The sequence below is a fragment of the Chenopodium quinoa genome, unplaced genomic scaffold (genome assembly GCF_001683475.1).
Source record: "Chenopodium quinoa cultivar QQ74 unplaced genomic scaffold, ASM168347v1, whole genome shotgun sequence".
Lineage (NCBI taxonomy): Eukaryota > Viridiplantae > Streptophyta > Magnoliopsida > Caryophyllales > Amaranthaceae > Chenopodium > Chenopodium quinoa.
In genome coordinates this window covers 402,296-429,416 of record NW_018742577.1, presented here as the reverse complement: position 1 = coordinate 429,416, position 27,121 = coordinate 402,296, and the positions used below count along the sequence as shown (strand labels likewise).

Below are 27,121 nucleotides of genomic sequence, written 5' to 3'. Positions count from 1 at the left end.
TGAAGATTCAGACTTTGTTTGCAAAATTATCGTTTGATTATCCATCCGGGTAATATTCAGGCGGATTCCTCATTTACCTAACTAAGTTCGATACTTAGTGAAGGTTTCATTTGTTAGTCCGCCTGGGTAATACTCGGATCTCTTGTTTATTTAAGTTTGATACTTTGTTTATTCAACGGCTCGACTATCCGCCTGGGTAATACTCAGACGGATTCTCCATTTATCTAACTAAGTTTGATACTTAGTATGATCAAATATTTGTCTGTCCGTCTGGATATTACACAGACAGACTCATATGCTTAAAAAACTAAGTTCGATACTTAGTGTAAATTCAACACTGATTAAGAAACTAAGCACAAAAACGTTTAGTGGCTACACAACCGGTCTTAAACAGGACCAGAGGCTAAAATGGCCAGATGGTTGCTATTTTTATAAAATCGCCTGTCCCAACATGGACAAAGGCGTCCGGCGACACCCCTCCGGGTGCAATCGTTGCAGAGAACAGATTATCTGTCGGTTCTACGTATCCATATAGACGGCAAAAATTGAACGACCAAATTGGTCAACTCATAGCCGTCTAACTAAAATAACCTACGAAGAACGAATAAGTTCCTAAATACCGGATGCCCATAGGTATCAGTCGGTAACCGGCTGAAGTTCTCACTTAGGTTATTTATTTTAAAATTGCACCTCACCCCAATTGGGGCAAGAGTTCAATGGCTATGAAATCTCTACCAAGACGGGCATAAGCCGTCTGTGTAGTGACTGAAACGCCTGGTTGTGTACGGCTGTGCACTTGGTTTGGGGCAATCACTACTGTGATTGATTGACTTAAAAACATATCATGCTCTTTGCAGCATCAGACGTTTTCAAGTCAATCAACCAGCTCCAATTGAAACCAATCACAGAGCCGTCCAGGGGCAAGGACAGCCGGACTACTGATTAGTTAGGCAAGAAATCGCCGCATTCTTTTGATAAGTTAGGCAAGAAATCGCCGCATGCTTTCAATAAGTTAGGCAAAAATTAAAATTTGCAAAAAACAAAAATTCAAATGCTAAATGATCAAAACCGACCTAGTCGGTGCAATTCATAAAAGTCCATCCAACCAAACGGTTGTAATGGATCAAATGTTAACCGGACCCCGTCCGAGAGAAAGAAATTGTTAATTAACCCGGCTCCATAGCCGGTAAAAACACAAATACTCGGCACGCAGGCCGGAAAAAGCAAGTTTTGGCATACAGCCGCTGAATAAAAATTAAAAAAGCAAACTGGCATACTGTCGCTGAGGGGTCACTTCTGGCTTGCGGACGGAGCCTCCTAGTTCTCCCCCTTCTCCTCATCATCTGAGGGAACTTGGTGCGCTTCGCCGGGACCAGGAAGCTCAGGCGCGGTTGGCTCACTGTTGCTGAGCCAGGCTCACCTTGCTCTCTCAAGTACACCACGTACTCGGCATAGCTGTGTGCCATTGCCTAGATGCTATAATCAGCTTCTGGGTACAAGGCAGCCCAAGCAATCTTCATACAGGCGTCGTTGTCAGCATCACACTCAGCAACAAGGCGGTTTTGCTCCGCCTCCAGGGTTGTTGCAAAGTTTTTCTGAGCTTGAGCAGCATCCTTCTCCAGCCTCTCAACCTTGGCTTTCAGTTTGCCAAGGTCCGCCTGGGCCTTCTTGAGTGCCTCATCAGCCTGCTTGGCGTTCTCGTCTGCCTTCTTCTGGGCCTCCTCCGCCCCCTTCTTGGCCGTCTCAGCATCCGTTGCCCGCTGGTCGGCCGCCTTCAGATCTAGCTCCAGCTGCTGGATTTTAGACGCCTGTGTCATAATTATTGCTTTAGTTTCAAGTTCATTTACGATAGTCGAGTGTAAAGCAATATTATCAGCGTCTATGGCGGACTTCTTGGCCCTTTTTACCTCTTCCCGTTTGCGGGAATAAGGACGTTTGAGCCCGTCCACCCGCAGCATGGCCTGCAAAAGCAGGCGGTATAAGAATTACAGGCGGGATAATTAATTGGAAAAAATAACATTGAATTGACAAGTTTCTTTCCTCAGCCAGAAGGGATAGAATGCGTTCAAGATTGAACGTCTCTATCCAGGGATATTGTCCTTATCCCTCTTCCGGACGGCATTCAGCATGGCCTTGGCGTGCTTCTGGACGTCTGACCAGCGAGGAGATTGATCTGCACCACAATCAACACGTGATGAGTGCGAAACTAAGGCAGCACCTATCTGTTGCCGACCGTCTGAGGATGATGTCTGTTGGGAGTGGGATTTCACCCGTAAAGGCCACCCCAGCTCAAGTGGGGATTCAAAAGGGTTCTTACCTTCAGAGCCGGCCAAGCGGGAAACGCTTGCAGGCGTGGTGAACCCCGTGGCTGCTGATAAGGGGTTGACAAGATCAAGGCACACGCTGCCGCCTACCTTCTCGAGTCGCCCCGCTATCCGCATCGTCTTAGCCCCGGCTGAGGCGCCAGGAGTTGACGCAGAGGCGGACTTTTTTATTTTATTGAGAACGGCTGGGGCCTCCTCTCTAGCCCGTTTGAGATTCTTCTCAAACGATTTCCCAAATTCTCCCCCCTGTGAAAATACACAAGTAAAGGTTAGTATCCGGGCAAGACAGTTTATAAAATAAATTTAAGAAAGGGTCAGGCGCTCAATACCTTGGCCCTGAGCTCGGCCGCAGCTTTCTCCGCAAGATCTTTGCGGATGGTCGCAGAAGACCGCTTGGGAGTTTTCTCCGACTGCAACATGTTCAGCGCTTCTTCTGCAAAAAAGAAGGAAATTGATCAGAATCATAAATCAATTCCGATAGAAAAATACTACAGATGGTGTGAACCCAGGCGCATACGTTTATTAAACATGTGCCCTAGCCCGCAGGCGGCTAGGAAACATTCATCCCTGAACCAGGCGCTCTTGGGAATCTAATTCTTAGGGACTTTTATTGTTTCCCCGGTTGACAGAGTTGCGTCTGTGAGGCCGAAAAAGTATGCCTCGATTATTTTGTCAAAGTCTTCCTCTGGGATCCGGGGAAGAGCGCACTTCCTGCCCAACAAGTCGGGCTTCTTATTGTACAGACGGAATTCATAATTTTCCCGTCTGGTTGGGGCTGACATCAGGTAGAACCTGTGCTTCCAGCCATCGAACTTGGAGACCTTGTCCAAGGTCATCAGGTATTGCGGCTGTGTGGTTAGAGTATACCACGCCCTCCAGCCGCCTAGGCTTCTGCTGAGATAATGCATGCTTGCAAAGGCCTCCCAGCCGGGGTTAAGCCCTTGGAACTCGCAGGCGGAAACATACCCCAGAATGTTGGTCCAGGAGTTGGGGGTAAGTTGCCAGACCCCAAGGTCGTAGCCTCTCATAATTTCCTTCACCGCATGGTGAAGGGGGAAGCGAAGGCCGACTTTGAACGCCGCCTCATAACAACCAAAATAGCTGTTGGCGTTCTCTTGATCATCCCCCCAAGCGATGGTGCCCAACTCAGGCGGCACCCGGATCTTATACCCGTCTCCAAGCGGGTGCATTTTCTTAAAGTTCCCCAAGTTCTCCCCCATCTGGATTCGGTCCTTGGAGGAGACGTGGATGCTGAAGGGATCGTCCTTCTCATTCCATTTTTTCCTTTCTTCCTCCTCGCTATCCGGAAGAGGGGGCAAGTCATCGCTGCTCTCGGAGGTAGAGGCGGAGCTGTCGCTCTCCGTCTCCCCCTCGCTTTGGTCCATGGGGGCAGAGGCGGCCTCGTCGCCGCCTTGGTCACACTCTTCCAAGAAAGAGTCAGCAGGGGTTGAAGGGGCGCGCGGAGGGGATCTCTCCAGAGCCGTCTGGTCTCCCTGACCAGACGATTCTCCCTCAGGCGTTTGGCCGCCTGAGCCTTCGCTTCTATAATTCGGATCAGTGGCCGTCTGCATTGTCCGAGCCATGGTGTCCTGCACAGACACATAACTGGTCGGAATCCATGGCAAAGGGTGGTCCCAACACCCCGAGCCGGCACTCCCAGTCCTAGACTCAGCCGTCCCTGGTGACCGGCTGGACTCTAACCTAGGTTGTGCCGTGTATGTTGGTGATGCATCCATTTATTGCAAGAAATATGTACAAACGGTGAAAAAAAGAAAAGAGCTGAGAGAGACAGAGACGGTACCTTTGGATTTGATATCTGAAGGAAGGCAGGCCCGGCTGGGTTGCGGAAGAACAAAGTTTCTTGCTCGCGCCTGACTCAAACGGATGTCTTCTGCTCTCTCGAAGTTTCTCTCTAGAAAATTTTTGTAAACGTACAAAATTATGAGGGTAAAACGGCTATATATAGAGGGTAAATTTGGGGGCATTTTCGTAATTTACCCGGAAGATGAACGGTTACTCTGTAACGGTAAAATTACCGCCAGCCAGAGCGTGACATGTGTCACAGATGCCACGTGGTGTGCCACGTCACATCTGTGAGGGGCAAATGTTTAGGGTAATTTTACTCTGTCACGTGGCCCAATCAGAAGGTGACACGTGTCAGCCCCAGATTGGTCTAAAAAGGACTAATCCCTGCTCGACACGTGTCATTCCCGAAATTTAGGGAAAAGGCGGCCTTCAGGCACAAATCCCGAGAATGCCGCCAAACGGCGCAGCCCACCATTGATTAGGGTTCAGTAACCTAATCAGAGGCACAATTCCCAAAGACCCTATAAATAGGGAGATGTCCCTCATTTTGAGGACACGTTTTACCATTTATTACACATTTTACTCTTTGATAGAGAAATCCTGAGCTTTGAATCCGAGCAGATCCCCACCTAAATTTCCGCACCTTTTTTCTCCCTTCAAGTTTCTAACTTGTGCGTCGGAGGCGGAGCACCACCCAACTGGTGTCTCCGTTTGTTTTGCAGGTACAGCTCACCCAGGATCAGTCTTCGTGTTATAACTCTCCCGAGGGACAAAAACACCCAAAACAACTGTGTTTGGAGACTTGGGAGATGGTGGTTGCATTGGGGATGTTTTAGTTGTAGCTTTCTTCTTACCCTTTGCTGCACCCTTAACCTTCCTAGAATTCTCTATCTTTTCCATACTTTTCTCAAACTCTTTTCTACCCTTGGTATACTCAGTAGCAGATTGATTTGTTTCATCTTGGGGTGACTCATAACCCTAAGTATACCTAGGTGGAGAGGACTCATTATTAAGGTTGATATCCTCAATAGAAAGGGGAGGTTCAGTTTGGGAAGGGTCAAAAAGGGGAGGTTCAGTTTCAGGAACAAGTTGATCTGTTTCAATTTGAGGGGGTTGTTCATTTGAGGGTGCAGTATCAGAAGGTTGATCAATATGGGGTGGTTCAGATTGGGAAGGAGCAGCAAAAGGTTGTGCAAATTTGGACTTGTTCCTTAGCCTATTGGTCATTCTATTCAAGGCACTTGGTTTCTTAGCAAAACCTACCCAAATGTGATAAATCTCACACTCACCTAGGGTGTGAATCATCTTAAAAAGATCAGCATCATCTAGTAAAGGGTGATTCTTTTCATTGAAACCATAACCAAATGATGGGTTGACTATAGGAAACTCAGAGTCTACTGCAGCAGTGTCCTCAAAATCCATAACCAAATCAAGCAAATTACATCTATCTAAGTCAACAGCAAGATCAACATGCTTATCAAAGTAATGAAACCTTAACACAACATCACCCATTCTGCAAAAGAAGGTAAACAGTATACACACTTACAACATGCATATAAATTCAAAATCATATCCAACAATCCACAACATTCAAATTAAATTCCAAATCAGGTATCCAATTACCTATAACATGCACATAAATCCCAATTCAGGTATCCAACAATCAATCAAATAAGCAAATACATTCCAATTCAAGTAAATCAATGAAACAGGATCATGCCATTTCATCCAAATTAAATACATACTCTACATAAATAATTGAACACACATAATCACGCACCTAATATACCTGAAAAAAACCCTAAAATCGCACAAATATACAACATTTACATCATGAATTTAACTTAAAATCGCAAAGAAAAAAGAGCATCACAACTGCACCAAATCATGCAAAAATGAACAGTAGTAGTGCTAAAGTACGTGAATTGTGCTAGATTATCCTCTAATGATTTTGTAGACCAAAAAGATCAGCGCAATTCCCTTGCAAAACCCTTGGACTTCGTCGTGAATGATGCAGAGAGCAGAGGAGAGAGAGATGAAATTTGAACAAGGAGTTTGTTTTGTGTCAAATCGACATAAATGGAAGGGGTTTAATTATGGGTGATGGAGGGAAGGATTAAAAGGGGGCGTTTTAGTCTTTTCACCTAATCTCAGCTTTTAACCTAGAATTACTAAGTTATTAACGTCTTATTAACAGACTTAATCACGTCAATTATAAAGTCAAAACCTCAAGTGTATCAGCAGGAAGTCAAAAAAAAAATGTGGTACCGCTAAGAAAAGTCAATACCTGGAGTGTATCAATGGGAATTTCCCTAAAAAAATAGAAATAGTACAAAACCAAAAGATAAACGGTATACCTCTATATTCTCTCAATTATTGCCATTTTTATTAACCCCAGAATCATTCAAAACAGTTCTGAAATAGAAATTAATCGATTCAATTAAAAAAAGTTCAAGAATCGACGTCCCACGACATTTTGATTCTGATTGACTTATACATTTAAGCAATAAATTTCGAACTAAAATAATCAAGAACAATATCAAAAATCATAAAAAATGTTGAATTTGAAGGTAGAAAGTCTTATTTGATACCCATCGATGAACTTGATCTTCGTTGCGTGAGTAGAACTGTAGAAAAGAGAGAATGATTTAAAAAAAAAAAAAGTAGAATAGAGAGAATTTTTTGTTTTTCTGAAACTAAGAAATTAAATGGGAGGAAAATAGGAAATTGAAAGAAGAAAATACACCGACACGCAAGAGTAATTAAGGGCACCACTGTAATTTTACCATTGACATATTTTATTTTTATTTTTTTATGGATTATGTATTTATGTGTATACAATTTGGCTGACAATTTGTCTCTCTCAAAAAAAAAAAAAAAAAAAAAAAGAAAAGGCTAACTACGCTTGGAGAATTCTGGGTTACTTAGATTAGAGTAATTAATCTGTATTGGGGGATATCATGATTTGAAATCTCCAAAATACGTCGAATTAGTTTACCTTTTTTTTTGCCACACAAGTACATGTTGTACGTACGTGGTTAACCATAGGGATTTATGTTTTATTGATCCGAAAACGCTCGGGGCAATAAGGGTCGATTTTAGATGTTAAATCTATCAAGTCGCGAAATCAAGTTCGAACCCTTGGATCAATCCGAAAGCGAAGACCCTCAAAAGATAGGTTGTCTTGCTTTCGCACCAAAATCCTTAACTGTGGTACCTATGGACACTCAATTTGACCGAACATAGATCCTCGGTTAGCTTGGAACTCCATTGCATCATGCGTAATAATAATCACTTTTGGTTCTTGTAGCCGAGCCCCTCTTATGGGATTAAGGCTTTTGATTAATTGATAAAGGGGAAATCTGATCCCAACACCATGTTGGTGTAAGATAGTCCAGCATAAGATAAAAAAAAAATGTCAAGACTTAGGCAAAGATGTCAAATGTTAAGCTTTGTTTGTAATATAAGACATAAAGAAACGTATAATCAAACAATTATCAGTATTACATGTAATTTAAGTCAAGGAATTGTAAGCTATATATGTGAACCTAGATATTATGTGAGCTTAGAAAATTCATATGCTTCAAAGTTTTTAGCTATTAACTGATGGAGTAAAAATGCATAAAGGAACTTGACCCTTACAATTAAGATGGAAGGTAGTCTATAAGTTGGTTAACACTGTAGATTCATCTTTCAAGAAACAAAGAAGAAAATTACTCATGTAAAGGTAAATCCTAATACAATCGGAATTGAAATTTTTTTAAAGCATTATGTATGAATCCTGCTCTTAATAATATAAGTCAAGTAAGTTGTTAATTGATGAGTCAGAATTCCTTCATCATGGGATAATTATGAACCCTAACTAGGATGCAAAGAAGTCTAACTCTTACCCTATGTTTGGATTAAAGAAAATGGAGGGAAAGAGAGGGAAGAGAAATGGAGGGATGGAGTATCCTTCATTTGGATAACAAATGAGAAATGAAGGGAATTGAAGGGGAGAGAAATGGAGGGATTAATTTGTGAGAAATTGATCTCTCCAACAATGGAGAGATTTAGAAGGAAAACTCATCATTTTCCCCTCCCCTTCCTCTCTCTTCCCTCCCTTCATCACCCTCCCCTTCTTTTCCCTCGCACTTAGTTATCCAAACAAAGCCTTAGATCACCAAGTCTAAGTAGACAAAACTCAAGTATGATGAAGATGAAAAAACACGTCAATGAAAAACTAAGCTAAAAGAAGATGAAGAAGAGTTACTTGCCTTAATAAAGAAGCTAAAAGAAAATTATGAAACTACAAACCCTTAAAACAACTAGCTAGACATAGCATATATATTGGTTCATGTTCTAATTTATAAATAAACGAAGATCCAAATAATCCTATTATTGAAAAAAGAAAGGTAATTGGATATAAGACCAAAAATGTGAGTGAACCAGCATATGATAAAGATGATATGATAAAGTTGAAGTAAACATGCAAATGGAAACTTATAATAAAATATCATAAATAGAAGTTGTTTGCATACATTAATAGTAGTTGTTCTACATGTTTTAGAAAAAGATCCTGATTTCCAAAATTCTTATGAAAATATTCTAATAATCCTATGCAGGTTAAAATTGCTAATAATAATGTTATGGTGCATATGCAAGTATTCAAAGAATTACCAATAGAAATTGAAGTCCAATGTGTCATTCCTATTTTATGGGCAACTAATCAACCTTAGCTAGTCATAATATAATAAATAGGAAATAATTTCCAAATATTATACTCCCCATGCACTCAAACAATTGATCAAATTATCTTTACCATTAATGTATGGTCATTTTGTTCCAATATAACAAAAGCTTACAACGTCTTCTGTGTACATGTTCTCAAAGAGCAGAATAATTTCTTCAATGAAAATTCTGTCAAAATTACGAATTTGGTTTACTAGGACAATTCAATTAACTGTACAACTATAGTTAAGGTCAATCCTACGTGTGACTAGTTGGTGGTTGCAAGTGTGTGCGCCTCGTGGGAACGGAATCGATCGGACTTTGTTTTTGATATTACGAACCTCAGGTAGAGGGGGTCATGTGTAAGCAAATTGATGTTCTCTATTTTACTTGGACTAGTGGTAACCAGTAAGGACATAAGGTTATTATCTCTCAATTTTAAGGTTGTGGGATTAAACCTTATTAAAGGCACTTTGAAGTGAGGATTCTCTTATCCTATCCCTCCACTCACAGTGTCTAGCCCGCTAACTCAGGTTATGGAGGACCTATGAGAGGTTTAGGCCCGATAGGATTTTTCTCTTTACATACTAATAAAAGTCATGTTCCTTTACTACACTTAGAGTGATAAATTGATTCGTGGTTGTGTAGTGTTTTATTCACGTACTCCATGATTAATTGTAGGCAATAATAATATACTGACAAAATGCCCCCGAGTTGCTATATAGAAAAAACCTCAAGTGATCTTATATAGACAATATAAAGCTTATCAAATATTCTAATTCACTTTCAATAATTTTTATTTTCTTAAACAATAATTTCGAACTCCAAATTCATGAAAATTTCATACCCCTATGAGTCGGAAAATGACGAAATGATAATGGTAGTCTCTTAGTGGCATTTGTCATAGTGTAGAGACACTTGGTAGTCGTTGAATTGGTGTCGGCTAGCATTTGTCAGTCATCCAATCATCTATCATGCCAAAATAAGTAAAACAAAAAGAAGGAAGCAGACGATTTCGTAGATTGTTTCATATAAAAGTTACTACCAATTAACAACATTTTGTCAGATTTTTTTAAAAGCTAACAATTACACTTACTACATGTAAAAAATAGTTTTTCAATATTTATTGTGTCGAGTCACGTCAGAAGTTTTTCAATATACAATAAATCACACTAATATGTATGATTAATATACAAAATGTCACAAATACATTATATATTTGCATGTAAACGTGTCCTCCATGGGTTGGGTGGAAAAGAAAGGCTCGAACCATGTCAAGCCAGCGTGCCTCGTGATCTAGCAGTCATGTCTAGAAATGGACATGAAATAGTCATGTTATGTCGAAGTTGTGTCGATCTTTTCAAAATGAAGCCTATGCACAACACAATTGTATCACCTGCAACGCGACAAGTTCAAATTTAATTAAATAAGTGGACTGATTGATGTGTATGGTGGATTAGATTGGTGTGTTGATGGACTGTGTCAGGTAAATTGTGCGAATAAGTTAGGTTTTACAAATCGAAATGGGTTAGGCTGAGAAAACTGGACACTCAACACACCCCCTGTCAAAATTGGGTTGCGTTGGTTGATGCTAGGTCGACAGAGTGGGTCATGCACAACTCGCCCCACAAGCCACCTCTAATTACGTGTATGCCGTATGCTCCTTCTGCTGTGTTTGAACCATTCTTTCAAATTTCTACACTATGAGACGATGGTTGATGTACATTAGCATAGCCAGTTCTAAGACATGGCCCACATCCGTCTGTAATTTCTCGTGACAAGCAACCCCATTGGTATTACCCAACTCGTGAGGAGACTGACCACCTTAACGTAGGTCCCGGATCCGTTAACTGTTGAGGTACGCTGACACTTGAGAAGGAATCAACGCGGTTTACTCACTCTGCTATTCTTTTTTACGCATTTTTCTTCGTTGAGATTGGGATTTGGAATTTTTATATCATTTGTGAACCCATTATTTCAGGACCCTTGTATCTCTTTTATTCTCTTTTTCCTATCTTTATTATCTATGTTCTTCCCTTCTTCACACCATCACTCCCTACATTTTCTAATCCTATTTCACTCCTTTAATCCTACAAAAAAATTCATTTTGTCTTCTGGGTTTTATTCAATCTTCCAAATTCTTCTACACATTTCATGTAAACTAAATTCTGGGTTTTAATTCAATCTTACAATTTTTTCTATTCAAATATGTAAATTAAAGTCTGGGTCTTGTGAAATTTTATTAAGGCATGTAAATCAATTCCTGGGTTTTATCAGATCAATTTGTGAAGTTGCATGTCAGATCAACTATTGAGATCACTCTTACAATTAATTAAGAAGAAATCTTAATTAATTGATTTGGTTAATCCACCATTAACAATGGAAGTTCTTCCGGACATTGAGGCCACTCAATATTTGAGGTTCGTATAATTTCTTCTTTTAATTTCTTTTGGTTATTTCTGGGTTATTTGATATCTGGGTGTCACTTGATCAGCCTTTATTGCATATATTTCTATTTTTTTGTTTGGATATATTCGTAGTTCATAAGTGATGCATGTTATGTCAAAAGATGAATTAGTGTTAATCATAGATTATCAGATCAAAATCTTTCAAATATTTTGTTAAATTGGTGGTGATATAGTTGTGTTGTTGTACCTAACATTGTGAATTATGATAAACTACTGTAGTGAGTATTGTATGTAATGCATTGTCCTTTAATTCACATTATAATGTTGGGGCGGTGGTAAGTGGTTATGGACTTATGGTGGGCCCCCAGAATCGGAGTCAGAGGGAACCTGTCAGACTGTCTGTCAGTCACTAATCAATACCAAAATAAGTAAAAGAATATAAAGTGAGGTTGATTATAACGTAGATTGTGTCATAGGACAGTAAAAGCTGCAAAATCAACAATATTTTGTCAGAAAGTTGCAATTTGCAAAAGGCTTGAATTTGTGTACACTTCATTTAATGCAACTGCACCATCAAATGAGAAATGAAATTATGTCATGGTGACAAATGTGAATTTGCTGCGGCATGTCTTTTAGCACCTTTGTATTGGTCGCGATAATAGTGATCTAGTGAGTGAATTGGACTAAGCCACTCACTTGAGTACATTTTGTTGATTATTTAGTAAATTGAGGGAGTCAGCAAACCTTTTGCTTAAAGCAGCGCACATATACTTTTCACTTATAATTTTGATTATTTGTGGAGTGTTGCGTTATCACCTTTGTTCAAGTACATGTTTCCACTATACTGTGCGTCTACTGTGCTAAAATTATACGAAGTACTTTGTATGTAAGGAAGATTATCTTGTTGTAGCTAAGGTTTTGGAGTAAGTTTATTGGGGATCAATTGTTAAGTTATTGTGTGTTATATTTCTTTGTGTTTACAATTGATGGCCAACTGGTGTCTCTTGACTACAGTTTAATTGCTGCCTTATCTTATGGAGCTACTTCAATGACTATGGTCTTCCTCAACAAGGCAATCCTTATGGAATACTCGTACTCGATGACTCTCCTCACAGTCCAGGTACGTGATTAAATTTACTCTTTAAACATCTAATTTTTAACCTTAGCATAGCGTTAGTACGTAGCTAATAGTTTGTCTTGTTTTATTTCTTTCACTTGTTTCATGTCTAGCAATTGGCAACTGCTCTGCTTATTCACATCGGTCGTGTGATGGGATACACAAAAGCCAAGGCTTTGAACATGGATACTGCTAAGAAGCTTCTTTGGGTGTCACTTTTCTACAATGCCAATGTAGCCTTTGCTTTAGCAAGCTTGAAAGGAGTTAATATACCCATGTACATTGCGATCAAACGACTAACACCACTTGCTGTGTTGGTGGCTGGATTCTTTTCAGGGAAGAAAAGACCTTCAAGACAGGTTTGCACTTACCATTCTAGTTCCACAGCAAAGATCTATCAAAATTCTTCTGTGCAAAATGTTGTAACTGAAGATGAGTCATAACATGCATTTTTGTTCCTCAGCACTAATAGAAAGTCTTAACTACTGGGAAAATAAAATAAAAATATTTTACAGAGTAGTGAGATTTGTAAAAAAGTAAAATTAAAAAATTTGCAATGCGTATCTTTGTACAGAGCACTGCAGTTTGGAAAGTGGAGGCTAGTCCTTAATTTGCCTTCAGTCAATCTAAAATCATGCTCTATTGTGAAACTGCAAATTATAGTGATTAGAGAATAAACTTTGGTTCATGGGTTTTAACTTTTAACTAATGATTCTTCACATCACAAATGGGGAAATATCCTAGATCAGGATGCTGCATTTTTTTCACTGATGTACGTTGCTACTGGTTAGTGGGAGTGAGAAAATGACAGTTGCTTGTTGATGTTTAGGCATACTATTAGAGCTAAAATTGTGCAAAGGTGTCAAGCCCCAAATGTTTCTGTGTTAAGATATGAGTTATTACAAGATATAGTTAGGTATGAAGGACCTTTTTTAGGAAGTTGTGCTCGACTAAGAAACTGTGTCTTTCTGCACATAAGGGCAAGGCTGATTGCATTAGACTGCCAAATCCTCGGTTATATGGATTGTATCCTGCCAAGTTGGGTAACATTGAGTTTAGGCTTTGACCTCGTTTTTAATGGGAGAAAGTTCTCTTTTTGTGTGTGTGTTGGGGGAGGGGGGGGGGTAACTATATGAACCTCTTGACTCTTGCACCCTGTGATGATTGGTTTTATCATTGGGATGAAAACATAAGTTTTACTTTTTTTGATGTATGCTCTACTCCCCTACATAATCATGTATATTAACAGCTATATGGCGTTTGTTTTCGTTCAGGTGAGTCTTTCAGTGATCTTAACAGCTGTTGGGGTACTTATTGCAGCACTTGGAGATTTTTCCTTTGACCTTTTTGGTTACAGCATGGCATTAACTTCTGTCTTTTTTCAGGTAATAATTTCCTTAATGGCCAATGCTATGTTTAGATGCATACTGTTGTGTGAGTTTCATCATTTTTGTTTGGAGTGTAATAGAATGCTATTTCTGGATGCAGACAATGTACCTAGTCTTAGTTGAGAAGTCTGGTGCAGAAGATGGACTCTCATCAGTGGAGATAATGTTCTATAACAGCTTTTTGTCACTTCCAGTTCTTGTGTTTCTTATTTTAGCGACAAAAGAGTTTCCTAATTCACTATCTTTGTTGTTTGGCAAGGTAAATAATCAATCTCATCCTTGTTTTTGAAGTCATTTTTGTAGCTAATTAAAAGCCAGATTAGTACCATGAAACTTCAATTTGTTTGGATCTGAATGTTCTTTTCAACTTCAAGCAGTCGAGTAGAATGTAAGTAGCACGTAGCAATTATCATTGAGTATTGTGAACTTCTACACCATCAATCATTAATCTGCAAATTATCAGACATGCTTATCGTTTTCGGTGATGGCATATATTAAAAATTTCTTTGCTTCTTGGTGATGGTATCTGTATAATGCTTTTAATTCATGAGAATGATTATATTAATACATTTTTGTACTGTGAATCAGAGTTCCTCCCTGTCATTTTTGGTGATCCTTGCTGCTTCTCTTATCATGGGCATTGCTCTCAACTTCACCATGTTCCTTTGTACGATAGTCAACTCTGCTTTGACGACCACTATTGTTGGGGTTCTGAAAGGTGTTGGATCAACGGTATGAATCAATTCCCTATGTGATTATGAAATGCAATAGCTATACTTGGTTACCTTTTTTCTGTGGGAGGGGGTGCTTGGTTGCTGCATGATCCAAGGGTAATCTATGCTTATTTGGATGGCTAAAATTCTGTATGCTTATATAACTTCTTTCTCTGCTGCTCAGACCCTTGGATTTGTCTTGTTGGGAGGAGTGGAAATACATGCTCTGAATGTGACTGGATTGATCATCAACACGGTAGGAGGCGTTTGGTATTCTTACGCCAAATACCAGGAGAAGAAAAAGAAGTTACCTAAGACAATTCCTGATGCAGAGGCATACCGAAAATAATAGGATTATAGTTTTTTTTTTTTTCTTTTTTTTTTTGCCTTCATTTGATACTATTTTGTTTGGTGATGGCATGCATGATTATTTTCATTCAATTTATACGTCCATGTGAACCTCAGCAATAGAGATATATTTGTTACACATTGCTCCAAAAGAAATATAAGATGTTGAAAGATCAAAAGATAAGGCCTAGCGTGTTTTTAGTTTCTCTGCAAACTAGTGATTTGGAAAAACCTCCATGTATGACTGACTACTTGGACGGCAAAAATAAATTGTGCTGAATTTGAAATATGAACCTGATTTCTGTTTAAATTGTACTTGTATAAAAGTATTTCGTATAATTTAGGACTTGTGAAACAGGACAACATAATGCTATTATGCTTATGAATTAAGATGGTCTTAACTTTACAAAAAGCCAATATATTTATTCCAACAAAGAATCAAAACATGTAAGAAAAATAAGACGAGAAATTGGACTGCAAATTTTAGAAATTTTGTTAATGTGTAATTCAGTATTCAATAGCGCAAGACGTTGTCTTCTGTGTACATGTTGTCAAAGAGCTCAATAATTGCTTCAATGAAAATTCTATCAAAATTACGAATTTGGTTTACTATGACAATTCATGTAAATGTACAGCTATAGTTAAGTAACGTATCACCCAAAAAAGGAGGGGTAAAAGTAAAGTTCATCTACATATTTCTGGTTTTGGACAGCAAGGACTAAGGAGCAACAATTGCATGACCTATATTACATCTGATTGCTGGTATTCAGGGCTCAGAAAAGAAGTCAGGATCTTGAGGCTTCATCATCTTAGGTAGATCAATATCCCTGTTTCTTTGTGCGCCTTTTCGTGCATTGCCTGCAAATCTCTTTGCCAAAAGAGTGACTCCAAGCTGTTGTATAGCCTGAGATGGCGTTGCAGTTTCACCACTATTGTCATCAGGAGCTTGTTCTTGGCTTTCAAACTCAACATTATCATATTGGGAAAATGAACTCGATGCAGTTAAAGAACCTGAGAATGACTCCCTTGAGCTTAAGCTTTGAGCTAGCTTTCTCTTCTTAAACCGTCTCCAAGCAGCTTGAATAAAGCAGGCTCCCCATGTTCGCCAGTGATGAGAATAGTAACGGAAAGTGTGCTGAAGCTTTTTACTATGCAGACGCCTAAACTGGTTTGCCACGAATTTGAGGTCTTCTGCTTGCAATGAAAAAGCTTCTACTTCCTCTAGTGCTTTAACAGTTCTAGTGGAAGACGGAAAATTAGAAGCATTTGGAAGTAAGGCCCAAGCAAGAAACTCTTCACCACAGAAGTCCCCTGGTCTTAATAAGATGGAATTGAAAAACCCTGAACGCCCTCCATTTGTAGTTGAGCTGTCTAGTTTCCCTCTTATAATAAAGAGCATTTCTGTAACAGGATCACCCTCGCGAACAATGAAAGTGCCTGCTGTATTTAGAGAAGATCTCAGTCTCTCACATATAGCATCCAGTAGTTGATGATCCATTGAAGCAAAAAAAGGGACCTGAAAAGCAGGGAAATGCTTTTTTAGTACATGACTAGTTTTGGATTTTGAAACAGTAGCTTCCAGTATGAATGTTAAAGGGTCAATTCTAAGCTATAATGTCCCTGCATTGGCTTGCAGGTTCAAACAGAATTTTTCACTAATCTATAAATGATCCGAAATACTACGTATTATGTTTTTCGGTATCTCCAATTCTCCATTCCTTTCTGGCTGTTATGAATTATTTTTAATATTAATAATTATTATAATTATTCAAAATAATAAATTATTATCATCAATACAATATTAATTATTATGTTATTATTAATTATTATTTGAAAGCAGAACAAATTTCTTTTGAGCAGAACAGAACAGATTTGATTTGAACATAACAAAGCAGGTTCAGCAGAGCAGAGCAGCTCTAAAGAACAAGGGCTTATTCCCGATTTTAGGAGATCTGACTCGGGCGTATATTTCCTCGGAAGAAACATGTTTCTCTCTTTCCCATGGTGAATTAACTACTCGTGACGTTCAAAGTTGTCCTGGTTTGGCCGTGCAATCCTACTCCGTATTCCCGCTGCTCACGCGGCTGCTCATTGTCCAACAGGCCAACACAAGGTTGTGCTTGTGGTTTTTGGATGTCAATTCATACGAGGTACTTAACAATAAATATCTATTCTACTTTTAATTTTAAATTTTTTCAATGAATTCAATTAGAGAGATTGAACTATTGAATTGCTGTTCACTGGGTTTGTGAATTAATTTGCAGGCAATTATGATAATGGGCATTCATAAATTTCTTAAAGTTTGTGGAATTTTGGATGAATTGCATCTAGGAAGAACAAAATTACTAGACCCATGTCTTAAATTTACAAGATTTTGTCATTTTGAACAATACCCATCTGTTAATTCATCTAATTCATCGTTAGTGAAAATTCCTCAAAGTAAGATAGGGATTTTCTGGGATTTGGAAAACAAACCCCCGAATTCTGTCTCTCCGTTTGAGGCTGCGATTAAGTTGAAAAGGGCAATTTCATCTTTTGGGATTGTTCGATATATGGTTGCTTATGCAAACCACCATGCATTTAGCTATGTGCCTCCTGCAGTTAGGGAGTTGAGGAATGAGAGGAAGGTGTTATATCATTTAGAAAACAAAGGAGTTATCAGGTCTGTTGAACCGTATGTATGTCGGGTTTGTGGGAGGAAATTTAGGGTGAATGAGAAGCTTATTGAGCATTTTAAGGTTCATGAGAGGGAGCATCAGAAAAGGCTGAAGCAGATAGAGTCTGCAAAAGGGAAGAAGAGGGTTACTTTGGTTGGGAAATATGCAATGAAGATGGAGAAATATAAGAATGCTGCTCGGGATATTTTGACTCCCAAGGTTGGGTACGGTTTAGGGGACGATTTGAAACGTGCTGGTTTTTGGGTGAAGATGGTGTCTGATGAACCACAAGCAGCTGATGTTGCTTTAAGGAGTCATATTGTGGATATGATGGATCATAGGCGAATACAATGCTTGGTCATTGTCTCAGATGATTCAGATTTTTTAGGTGTCTTGAAGGAAGCTAAGGAGAGATGTCTCAAGACTGTTGTTGTTGGTGACAATCATGATGGGGTGCTGAAGAGAAATGCAGATGCCTCTTTTTCTTGGCGGGATATTTTGGTTGGTAAGGCTAAAACGCAGGCAGTTTCAGTTGTAGGCCAGTGGAAAGATTGCGATGTTTTGAAGAGACTGGAATGGTCTTATAATCCAGATCTGGGAAGAGATGTTTGTAAAGGGAGTAATGCCTGTGATTTTGAGGATGTTCAGCTTGAGGAGGAAGATACTGATGATTCAATTGAAGAAGATCATGACCCTTTGCTCCACAATGATGACTCTCCTCACAGTCCAGGTACGTGATTAAATTTACTCTTTAAACATCTAATTTTTAACCTTAGCATAGCGTTAGTACGTAGCTAATAGTTTGTCTTGTTTTATTTCTTTCAATTTGATTTTTTGCTTGTTTTATGTCTAGCAATTGGCAACTGCTCTGCTTATTCACATCGGTCGTGTGATGGGATACACAAAGGCCAAGGCTTTGAACATGGATACTGCTAAGAAGCTTCTTTGGGTGTCACTTTTCTACAATGCCAATGTAGCCTTTGCTTTAGCAAGCTTGAAAGGGGTTAATATACCCATGTATATTGCTATCAAACGACTTACACCACTTGCTGTGTTGGTGGCTGGATTCTTTTCAGGGAAGAAAAGACCTTCAAGACAGGTTTGCACTTACCATTCTAGTTCCACAGCAAAGATATATCAAAATTCTTCTGTGCAAAATGTTGTAACTGAAGATGAGTCATAACATGCATTTTTGTTCCTCAGCACTAATATGCAGTCTTAACTTCTGGGGAAATACAATAAAAATATTTTACGGAGTAGTGAGTTTTGTAATAAGAAAATAAAAAATATGCAATGCGTATCTTTGGACAGAGCACTGGAGTTTGGAAAGAGGAGGCATAGTCCTTTATTTGCCTTCAGTCAATTTAAAATCATGCTCTATTGTGAAACTGCAAATTATAGTGATTAGAGAATAACATTTGGTTCACGGGTTTTAACTTTTAACTAATGAGTCTTCACATCACCAATGGGGAAATATCCTAGATCAGGATGCTGCATTTTTTTCACTGATCTACATTGCAATGGTGAAAATGGCAGTTGCTTGTTGATGTTTAGGCATGCTATTAGAGCTAAAAGTGTGCAAAGGTGTCAAGCCCCAAATGTTTTTGTGTTAAAATATGAGTTATTACAAGATATAGTTAGGTATGAAGGACTTTTTTTAGGAAGTTGTGCTTAACTAAGAAACAGTGTCTTTCTGCACATATGGGCAAGGCTGAGTGCATTAGACTCCCAAACCCTCGGTTATATGGATTGTATCCTGCCAATTTGGGTAACATTGAGTTTAGGCTTTGACCTCGTTTTTATTGGGAGAAAATTTTGCTTTGTGTGTGTGTGTGGGGGGGGGGATAACTATATGAACCTCTTGACTCTTGCACCCTGTGATGATTGGTTTAATCATTGGGATGAAAACATAAGTTTAACTTCTTTTGATGTACGCTCTACTCCTCTACATAATCATGTATGTTAACAGCTATTTGGCGTTTGTTTTCGTTCAGGCGAGTCTTTCAGTGATCCTAACAGCTGTTGGGGTACTTATTGCAGCACTTGGAGATTTTTCCTTTGACCTTTTTGGTTACAGCATGGCATTAACTTCTGTCTTTTTTCAGGTAATATTTTCCTTAATGGCCAATGCTATGTTTAGATGCACACTGTTGTGTGAGTTTCATCATTTTTGTTTGGAGGGTAATAGAATGCTGTTTCTGGATGCAGACAATGTTCCTAGTCTTAGTTGAGAAATCTGGTGCAGAAGATGGACTCTCATCAGTGGAGATAATGTTCTATAACAGCTTTTTGTCACTTCCAGTTCTTGTGTTTCTCATTTTAGCAACAAAAGAGTTTCCTGATTCACTATCTTTGTTGTTTGGCAAGGTAAATAATAAATCTCGTCCTTGTTTTAGAAGTCATTTTTGTAGCTAATTAAAAGCCAGATTAGTACCGTTAAACTTCAATATGTTTGGATCTGAATGTTCTTTTCAACTTTCAAGCAGTCATAAGAGGGAAAAAGAGTAGAATGTAAGTAGCACGTAGCAATTATCATTGAGTATATTGTGAACTTCTACACCATCAATCACTAATCTGCAAATTTATCAGACATATATGCTTATCGTTTTTGGTGATGGCATATCCGCATATATATTAAAAATTTCTTTGTTTCTTGGTGATGGTATCTTTATAATGTTTTTAATCCATGAGAATGATTATATTTAATACATATTTGTACTGTGAATCAGAGTTCCTCCGTCATTTTTGGTGATCCTTGCTGCTTCTCTAATCATGGGCATTGCTCTCAACTTCACCATGTTCCTTTGTACGATAGTCAACTCTGCTCTGACGACCACTATTGTTGGAGTTCTGAAAGGTGTTGGATCAACGGTATGAATCACTTCCCTTTGTGATTATGAAAATGCAATACTTAGTTCCCTTTTTCTTGGTGGGGGGTGCTAGGTTGTTGCATGATCCAAGGGTAATCTATGCTTATTTGGATGGTTAAAATACTGATGTATGCTTATATAACTTCTTTCTCTGCTGTCAGACCCTTGGATTTGTCTTGCTGGGAGGAGTAGAAATACATGCTCTGAATGTGACTGGATTGGTCATTAACACTGTAGGAGGCGTTTGGTATTCTTACGCCAAATACCAGGAGAAGAAAAAGAAGCTACCTAAGACAATTCCTGATGCGGAGGCATATCGAAAATAATAGGATTATAGTGTTGTTTTTTTTTTCGCTGCCTTCATTTGATACTATTTTGTTTGGTGATGGCGTGCATCATTATTTTCATTCAATGTATACGTCCATGTGAACCTCAGCAATAGAGATATACGGAGTATTTGTTACACATTGCTCCGAAAGAAATATAAGATGTTGAAATCAAATAATTTACCTTGTATGTTTTTAGTTTCTCTGGAAACAATATTTGAAAAAACCTCCATGTATCAATGTATGACTACTTGGATGGCAAAGATCAAGTGTGTTCCAGCATTCTCGTATATTTTCTGTTTAAACTATACTTGTATAAAAGTACTTCGTATAATTTGTTGTAAAATGATAAGGTGTTTTCAACTTTTCAAGACTACAAAAGTAGTTAATAATAAGATCGAACAATTAATCTTATAATAATGGAACAAGAATGGTGTGTCGTGATGTAAATCGCTGACTTGAAAACAAAATTCCAGCGCAATCGTGGTGCTCAATTGTATTTGTCGTCACGTTCTCTAAGGTTAACACACCACTTCCACACAAAGACACTTTAGGGTGGATGTCGAGTTGGCTTATGAATGTGTTTTCTGGTGATATATAAAGAGGGATCCGGTGAGAATAGGCCCATATGTGAGAATTTGTACTTATATGAGAAATGATCTTAAATTTAGAACATGTTAGTACAAATTTAGAACATACGAGTAAAAATTTAGAACATGTGACTCAAATTAAAATTTTGAACATATGAGTAATAATTTAGAACATCAGTGTGAGTAATATGTTTAGAACATTTGATTTAAGAATTAGAACAAGTGATTAAATATTTATTAAATTTACTTTATGAAATTTTAAACATGAGAATCTGATTTAAGATTATGAACATGTAAATAAAAATTTAGAACAAAATAATATAGAATATAGAACGTGTGAGTAAAAAATTTAGAATATACGAGTAAAAAAATAGAACATACGCTTTAAAATTTGGAACATATAATTAAAAATCTTAGAACACACGTTTTAAAATTTAGAACATATAAGTTAAAATTTTGGAACAAGTTTTTTAAAATTTATGATATCAAACTTAACTAATTTATGGTTTAGAACACGTGAGTACTAAATTAGAATGAACATTTGATTTAATTTAGAACACCTAAGGAAAAGTTTAGAACATCAGATTTAAAATTTAGAACATAAGAGTTAAAATTTAGAACATAAAAAGTGTTCTCACATAAGAAAAATTCTCACATAAGACAAATTCTCACGAGAGCCTCCCCCTATATATATATATATATATATATATATATATATATATATATATATATATATTAATAATCAAGCTAGGTAAGTGAAGAAGCAAGGAAGCTCAAAAGATGAAACATTAATCAGAAATTAAGGTCCTTAAATAACCATGGGAGTTAAGAGGAGGTTACAAAATAAGAATCCAAGGTAAGAAGAGGAAACAAATACGCATCAAATTAGTAGCCATGCAAGACTGGGCATCACACGTGCCCGGTCGGGCGAGAAAGAACAATGTTGTTTCTAGCAGCACTCGTGCCCGACCAGGCGGAGCTTGCCCGATCAGGTGAGCTTCCATCTTGCAATCCTTCTTTGTCTCGCGCCCAATCGGGCACATCTAGCTCGATCAGGCTTATGGCTATGGTCAACTTTGCATTTCTTTTGTTAAATTGTGACTCGAAATCTAGTATGGATGACTTTGAATGCAGATATATCTCAAACTATAAATTATTTTGAGGTGATTCAAGTTGGAGGTGATAGCATGGTTCAAGAGTTTTCCAACAGTAAGTCAAATGCCCAATTCCAATAATAAACGAGAAAGTTATGATCGCTTTTCGAAAACCTGACAAAGGTGGAAAATTGCAACGAGCGGGCGAGCTATAGCTCTATGCGAGTGAGCTATAGCTCGGCCCTATGAGACTTGCGGCAGGCACAAGATAGCTTCCGAGCTATAGCTCGGTAATTCAATTCTTCTAGGATAATTTATGGGATATTTCCTAAAATTATATATTTTCTATGATGGCTATTTGAGTATAATTGGGAAACAATTTTAAGGTTTAATTAGGGTTTCCTTATGTTATAAAGGACTCTTTAGTTGATCAATTAGATCATATCTTTTGAGCCATTAGATTTAGGACACTTTGTATTATCCTCATAGTGAACAAGCTCTTGAATCCCCACCCGTGAATGTAGGTCTATTTTGACCGAACTACGTAAATCCTTGTGTTCTTTGTTTATCTTCTTTATTGATTTTCTCGTTCTTATTTTTCATTGATTTGTTCCGCATTAATCAAGCACAATTACACCCTTATTTCCTAACATCTTTCCTTTATTCCAACATTATTTAGGACTTGTGAAAGTGAGGGCATCATAATACTATTATGCTAAATTGCTAATGAATTGATACGGTTGTAACTTTACAAAGAATGTGTTAGTGGAATTATAAATTAAAAAAAAAAAAAGTCTAGGCATTTGGGGCGAAACGCTCAGAATTTTCTAGGTTAGTGTAAATTTTTTTTGAAAAAAACTGGACATTTCTACCCAAAAATGCTATCATCTAATTCGTTAGTGTAATTATAAATCTAGCATTAAGTAATTAACTTCTCTACTGGCTAGGTATTTTAAAGCCAAGTCATTAGACCATATCTTCCTCACGAAGTCACTAGACAATTATGTCCTTGAACACAAGCCATGTAGTTTTACAGTTGATTGTTACTCCCTCCGTACTGAAGTTATGAGATTAGTAATGCAAATCAGAGGAAGTTATTATCGAGCTACCTAAAGAGCTATCGTTCTCTTGGTGACGGCACACGAAAACAAGGCTGAGTTATAGCTCGCTCGTAAGCGAGCGAGCGATAGTTCAACTGCACACGGAGGTTGCGACAAGGCCGAGCTATAGCGAGCGATAACTTGGGTGCATGCGTGTGTGTGGCAGGGTCGAGCTATCCTATGTGAGTGATATAACTTGGGTGCATGCGTGTGTGCAGCAGGGCCGAGCTATCCTACGGCTATTTCTTATTTACTCATATAGGATAGCTCGACCCTGCCACAATGCCACACACATATATATACCCTCCTTATCCCCCAAATTGAGATATACATATTTGTTATCTCTAAAACCCTAAACAAACAAACACAAACCTACCTTTTGAGATCTGAACACTTCTTGAAGCAATCCTATCTTTCGAGTTCGGGTGCACGGATTATGAGGGAAATTGCGTTAAACTTGGGGGACGTGTGTCACTAAAAAACTTGTATCAGTGGGGCATTTCACTTCTAAGGCAGTGAATCCAGTGATTTATGTTATACGGTGACTGTGTTATTGAGTTCTTCAATCATTTTTTTTTTCTTTCATAATCTTTTATTATAGGAATTAGTAGATATTTCACCAACACCTTGTCCCATTTGACTGTTCACGATCTCCAAGATGCGTCTTTAAATGTATATATCTTTATTTTTATACTCGCAAAAGTTATAAAAACTTGATATTAATAAAATTAAAAATGAGACGATTCCAACATAATCCCAAATGAATGTATTATTACTTATAAATTGTTTAGGTCCAATTCGATCTAATTTGGCCGGCCCACAAATGATCTAATTGTTTCAAAGGTTCTATATATATATATGTATGTATGTATGTATGTATGTATATACACACATATATATACATAGTATATACATAGTATATATATATATATATATATATATATATATATATATATATAACACTTAAAAATGAACATACGTTTTTTTTTTCCACTTCCTTTGTTTTATCTTAACTCTCTCTCTCTCTCTCTCTCTCTCTCTCTCTCTCTCTCTCTCTCTCTCTCTCTCCTCCTCCTCCTCCTCCTCCTCCTCCTCCTCCTATCTTACTTCTATTAACTTTATCTCTTCTCTGTTTCTTTTTCGTTCAAAATTTTATCTCTCCTCTGTTTTCTTTTCCATTTAAAATTTTATCTCTCCTCTTTTGCTCCTTTCCTTATTAGTTAAATTTCTTCAATCTTTACACTTTTTTGTCCTTCTACTTTAGAGATTCTCCAATTTGTCACCATTGTAGCATTCTCCATCGTCATCATCTTCGTCACGATGGTGAATCTTGAGGTAAATTTATGTTTGTGGTTTTATATATATATATATATATATATATATATATATATATATATATATATATATATATATATATATATATATATATATATATATATATATATATATATATATATATATATATATATATATATATATATATATATATATATATATATGTGAATGTTATAAAATTGTTGATTTCTATCAATTTTGCATTTGTGATTCTTAATCTACCATGTTATTGATCGATAACTATTGTCTCCATGATGAATCAAAATTATATTTAAGATGGATATTCAAATTTTTGGAGTTAAATTAATTACAATCGAATTTGGGTATAATTTCTGTAAAAAAAAATTTTATATATAAAAAATGAACTCGCCATACTCTAAATATGAACATTTCGTACACTAAGAATGAACATTTAGTAAATAAAAAATGAACATATTTAACAATTTTTTTATCCTTACTTTTCGTTAATAATTATATATTATTTATTTGAACCTATATGAAAACTAGGTTCATTTTGAATTTACTACATGTTCATTTTTTTTTGTACGTGTTTATTTTTTTTCGTGATACAAATGTTTATTTTATTTAGTGTTCATATATATTTGTGAAAATTTTATTTTATTAGGTATGGTCCAACTATTCTTTTATTATATGATAAATGTTCATATTTCTTATTTGACGTGTTCACTTTTTCTTATTAAATGTTCATGTTCATGTTTAGTATACTAAATAAATGATCATTTTTTTAACATGTTCACTTTTTAGTACTAAATGTGCATTTATTTTTCTACGTATTCATTTTTACGGAGTATATTAGTGAATGTTTTTTTTTTTACGTGTTTTAAATTTTACTTAATGTTCATATTTATTTACAAAATGTTCATATTTATTTACTAAATGTTCATTTCATAATGCTGATGTCCTGATGCATAGATGCGTAAGAGTGCATCTAAGACTTACTGAGGTTCAACCCTTCAAATAGCATGCCAGGCAAAAAGCCCAATTTTGAGGCCCGGTTCATATGACTAAAGAGCCCATAATTCCTCCCTATGCAAACCATAAGTGTTTTTCTGATGTAGTCTTATGACTTTCGAGTTTTGACTACCACGATTTTTTTAAAATGGCGACTGAGATTATTTGTGTTTTGATTTATTTTTATTTAGTAATTTTAAATAATATATTTTTTTATAATTTTGATTATATTTTTATCATCTAGAAACTAATTTTTAATATTTTGAAATTTTGGGAATAAAAAATTTATATAAAAAAAATTAAAAAATGGTTTTTATATAAAATATTAATTAAAAATAAATAAATAATTTCACCCTACCTATTATAAAAAATTTGATAGTCAAAAGTCATTAGACTATATTAGAATTTCCAACTAGTGACACGTGGGTGTGAATGTAAAAATCACACAAAATGACTTTATACTCCATGAATGAGTATTTCTCCAATGTCTTGATTATATATTTATACTAGATTAGGTCCCGTGTAGTTTCATTACATTTAAATAATAAAATATCAAAAATGTATCAAAAATAACATAAGTAAAATACAACTATTTCATATGTATGTATTGTCGTACATAATGGTATGATACATGAAATATAATGAAAATAGTCTATTAGCCAAATGAGTATATTAAAACTACATGTTAGACTATATGAATGTTTTAAAAATTTAATGACATGATAAATTAGTATCATTTTTACTTTTAAATTAATCGGATGTGCAATAAATATTGTACATCCATTATAAAGTTACCCCTAATATGAGTAAAAATTATCCCGATATAAATAAAAGTTACGAAGTATTTATGCTGTATCGATAAAAGTTACCCAAAAAGTATAAAAGTGACCCTAAATTTGATTAAAAAGTGACCCCCGATTTACAGTAAATTACATTGTATGCCGGATGTATACAAAAGTTATTTTTTTTATTAATGATCATGTAAGTATTTAAAATTATTTGTTATACCTAATGGCCTAATGGGCATGAATTAACCCTGATTTAATGAGATTTGGTCAATTTTTTTTTCTAAAATTTGATAATATATAAAAGTATATATGAGAGGATACAAATAAAAAAATGAAAATTTTTTAATCAAAGTTTCTTACATGTTTACATGCATAAATAAAGTGTATATAAATGTTACGTTGTTCTGTTAAACTCTCTTTAATTTTTTATGTTATTCATACTAAAATAGGAGAGAATAAAGCATTATAAAATCTAATTTCCTATTTTCTTGTTTTAATAGGACTTATTGTCCCATTTTAAAAGACATGAAAAATGGAATAAATAGCTATAAAGGAATATATTTGTTGTTATTATT

The 27,121-nt window shown here is 36.6% G+C and overlaps 5 protein-coding genes across 6 annotated transcripts; 3 read left to right on the top strand and 2 right to left on the bottom strand.

Annotated features, from left to right (window-relative positions):
• Positions 1-1,469: 1,469 nt before the first annotated feature.
• LOC110720664 (protein TolA-like) lies at positions 1,470-5,030 on the bottom strand. Its single transcript, XM_021899718.1, has 3 exons — positions 4,985-5,030; positions 2,654-2,757; positions 1,470-1,808 (listed from the first exon to the last, which is right to left on the bottom strand). The coding sequence occupies exons 1-3, from the start codon at positions 5,028-5,030 to the stop codon at positions 1,470-1,472; spliced, it is 489 nt and encodes a 162-aa protein (XP_021755410.1).
• A 5,656-nt stretch (positions 5,031-10,686) lies between these two features.
• On the top strand, positions 10,687-15,018 carry LOC110720836 (UDP-galactose/UDP-glucose transporter 7-like). 2 transcript variants are annotated; one of them, XM_021899892.1, is made up of 7 exons: positions 10,687-11,260; positions 12,263-12,368; positions 12,479-12,724; positions 13,640-13,750; positions 13,854-14,012; positions 14,342-14,485; positions 14,651-15,018. In XM_021899892.1, exons 1-7 carry the CDS (start codon positions 11,220-11,222, stop codon positions 14,813-14,815), a joined length of 972 nt encoding a protein of 323 aa, XP_021755584.1. In that variant the 5' UTR covers positions 10,687-11,219; the 3' UTR covers positions 14,816-15,018. The 2 variants fall into 2 exon arrangements, with proteins under 2 accessions (XP_021755584.1, XP_021755585.1); XM_021899893.1 differs by lacking the exon at positions 10,687-11,260 and adding an exon at positions 12,073-12,171.
• A 431-nt stretch (positions 15,019-15,449) lies between these two features.
• On the bottom strand, positions 15,450-16,906 carry LOC110720663 (probable cyclic nucleotide-gated ion channel 14). Its single transcript, XM_021899717.1, has 2 exons — positions 16,895-16,906; positions 15,450-16,423 (listed from the first exon to the last, which is right to left on the bottom strand). The coding sequence occupies exons 1-2, from the start codon at positions 16,904-16,906 to the stop codon at positions 15,581-15,583; spliced, it is 855 nt and encodes a 284-aa protein (XP_021755409.1). The 3' UTR covers positions 15,450-15,580.
• A 184-nt stretch (positions 16,907-17,090) lies between these two features.
• On the top strand, positions 17,091-18,085 carry LOC110720662. Its single transcript, XM_021899716.1, has 2 exons — positions 17,091-18,013; positions 18,064-18,085. The coding sequence occupies exons 1-2, from the start codon at positions 17,091-17,093 to the stop codon at positions 18,083-18,085; spliced, it is 945 nt and encodes a 314-aa protein (XP_021755408.1).
• An 18-nt stretch (positions 18,086-18,103) lies between these two features.
• LOC110720835 (UDP-galactose/UDP-glucose transporter 7-like) lies at positions 18,104-20,669 on the top strand. Its single transcript, XM_021899891.1, has 6 exons — positions 18,104-18,201; positions 18,325-18,570; positions 19,466-19,576; positions 19,680-19,838; positions 20,201-20,342; positions 20,503-20,669. The coding sequence occupies exons 1-6, from the start codon at positions 18,112-18,114 to the stop codon at positions 20,568-20,570; spliced, it is 816 nt and encodes a 271-aa protein (XP_021755583.1). The 5' UTR covers positions 18,104-18,111; the 3' UTR covers positions 20,571-20,669.
• Positions 20,670-27,121: the final 6,452 nt, after the last annotated feature.

What these genes read in the sequence shown, in the direction of transcription:
- LOC110720664 (XM_021899718.1), bottom strand. Translation starts at nt 5,030, where the DNA reads ATGGAAAAGATAGAGAATTCTAGGAAGGTTAAGGGTGCAGCAAAGG. An exon ending in GGTTAAGGGTGCAGCAAAGG is followed by an intron (nt 2,758 to 4,984) that starts GTAAGAAGAAAG and finishes TCTTTTTTGCAG; the next exon opens with AAGAAGCGCTGAACATGTTG. An exon ending in CGGCCGAGCTCAGGGCCAAG is followed by an intron (nt 1,809 to 2,653) that starts GTATTGAGCGCC and finishes ATTATGACACAG; the next exon opens with GCGTCTAAAATCCAGCAGCT.
- LOC110720836 (XM_021899892.1), top strand. Translation starts at nt 11,220, where the DNA reads ATGGAAGTTCTTCCGGACATTGAGGCCACTCAATATTTGAG. An exon ending in AGAAAAGACCTTCAAGACAG is followed by an intron (nt 12,725 to 13,639) that starts GTTTGCACTTAC and finishes GTTTTCGTTCAG; the next exon opens with GTGAGTCTTTCAGTGATCTT. An exon ending in TAACTTCTGTCTTTTTTCAG is followed by an intron (nt 13,751 to 13,853) that starts GTAATAATTTCC and finishes TTCTGGATGCAG; the next exon opens with ACAATGTACCTAGTCTTAGT.
- LOC110720835 (XM_021899891.1), top strand. Translation starts at nt 18,112, where the DNA reads ATGTTCAGCTTGAGGAGGAAGATACTGATGATTCAATTGAAGAAGATC. An exon ending in AGAAAAGACCTTCAAGACAG is followed by an intron (nt 18,571 to 19,465) that starts GTTTGCACTTAC and finishes GTTTTCGTTCAG; the next exon opens with GCGAGTCTTTCAGTGATCCT. An exon ending in TAACTTCTGTCTTTTTTCAG is followed by an intron (nt 19,577 to 19,679) that starts GTAATATTTTCC and finishes TTCTGGATGCAG; the next exon opens with ACAATGTTCCTAGTCTTAGT.
- LOC110720662 (XM_021899716.1), top strand. Translation starts at nt 17,091, where the DNA reads ATGGGCATTCATAAATTTCTTAAAGTTTGTGGAATTTTGGATGAATTG. An exon ending in GCAGTTTCAGTTGTAGGCCA is followed by an intron (nt 18,014 to 18,063) that starts GTGGAAAGATTG and finishes CTTATAATCCAG; the next exon opens with ATCTGGGAAGAGATGTTTGT.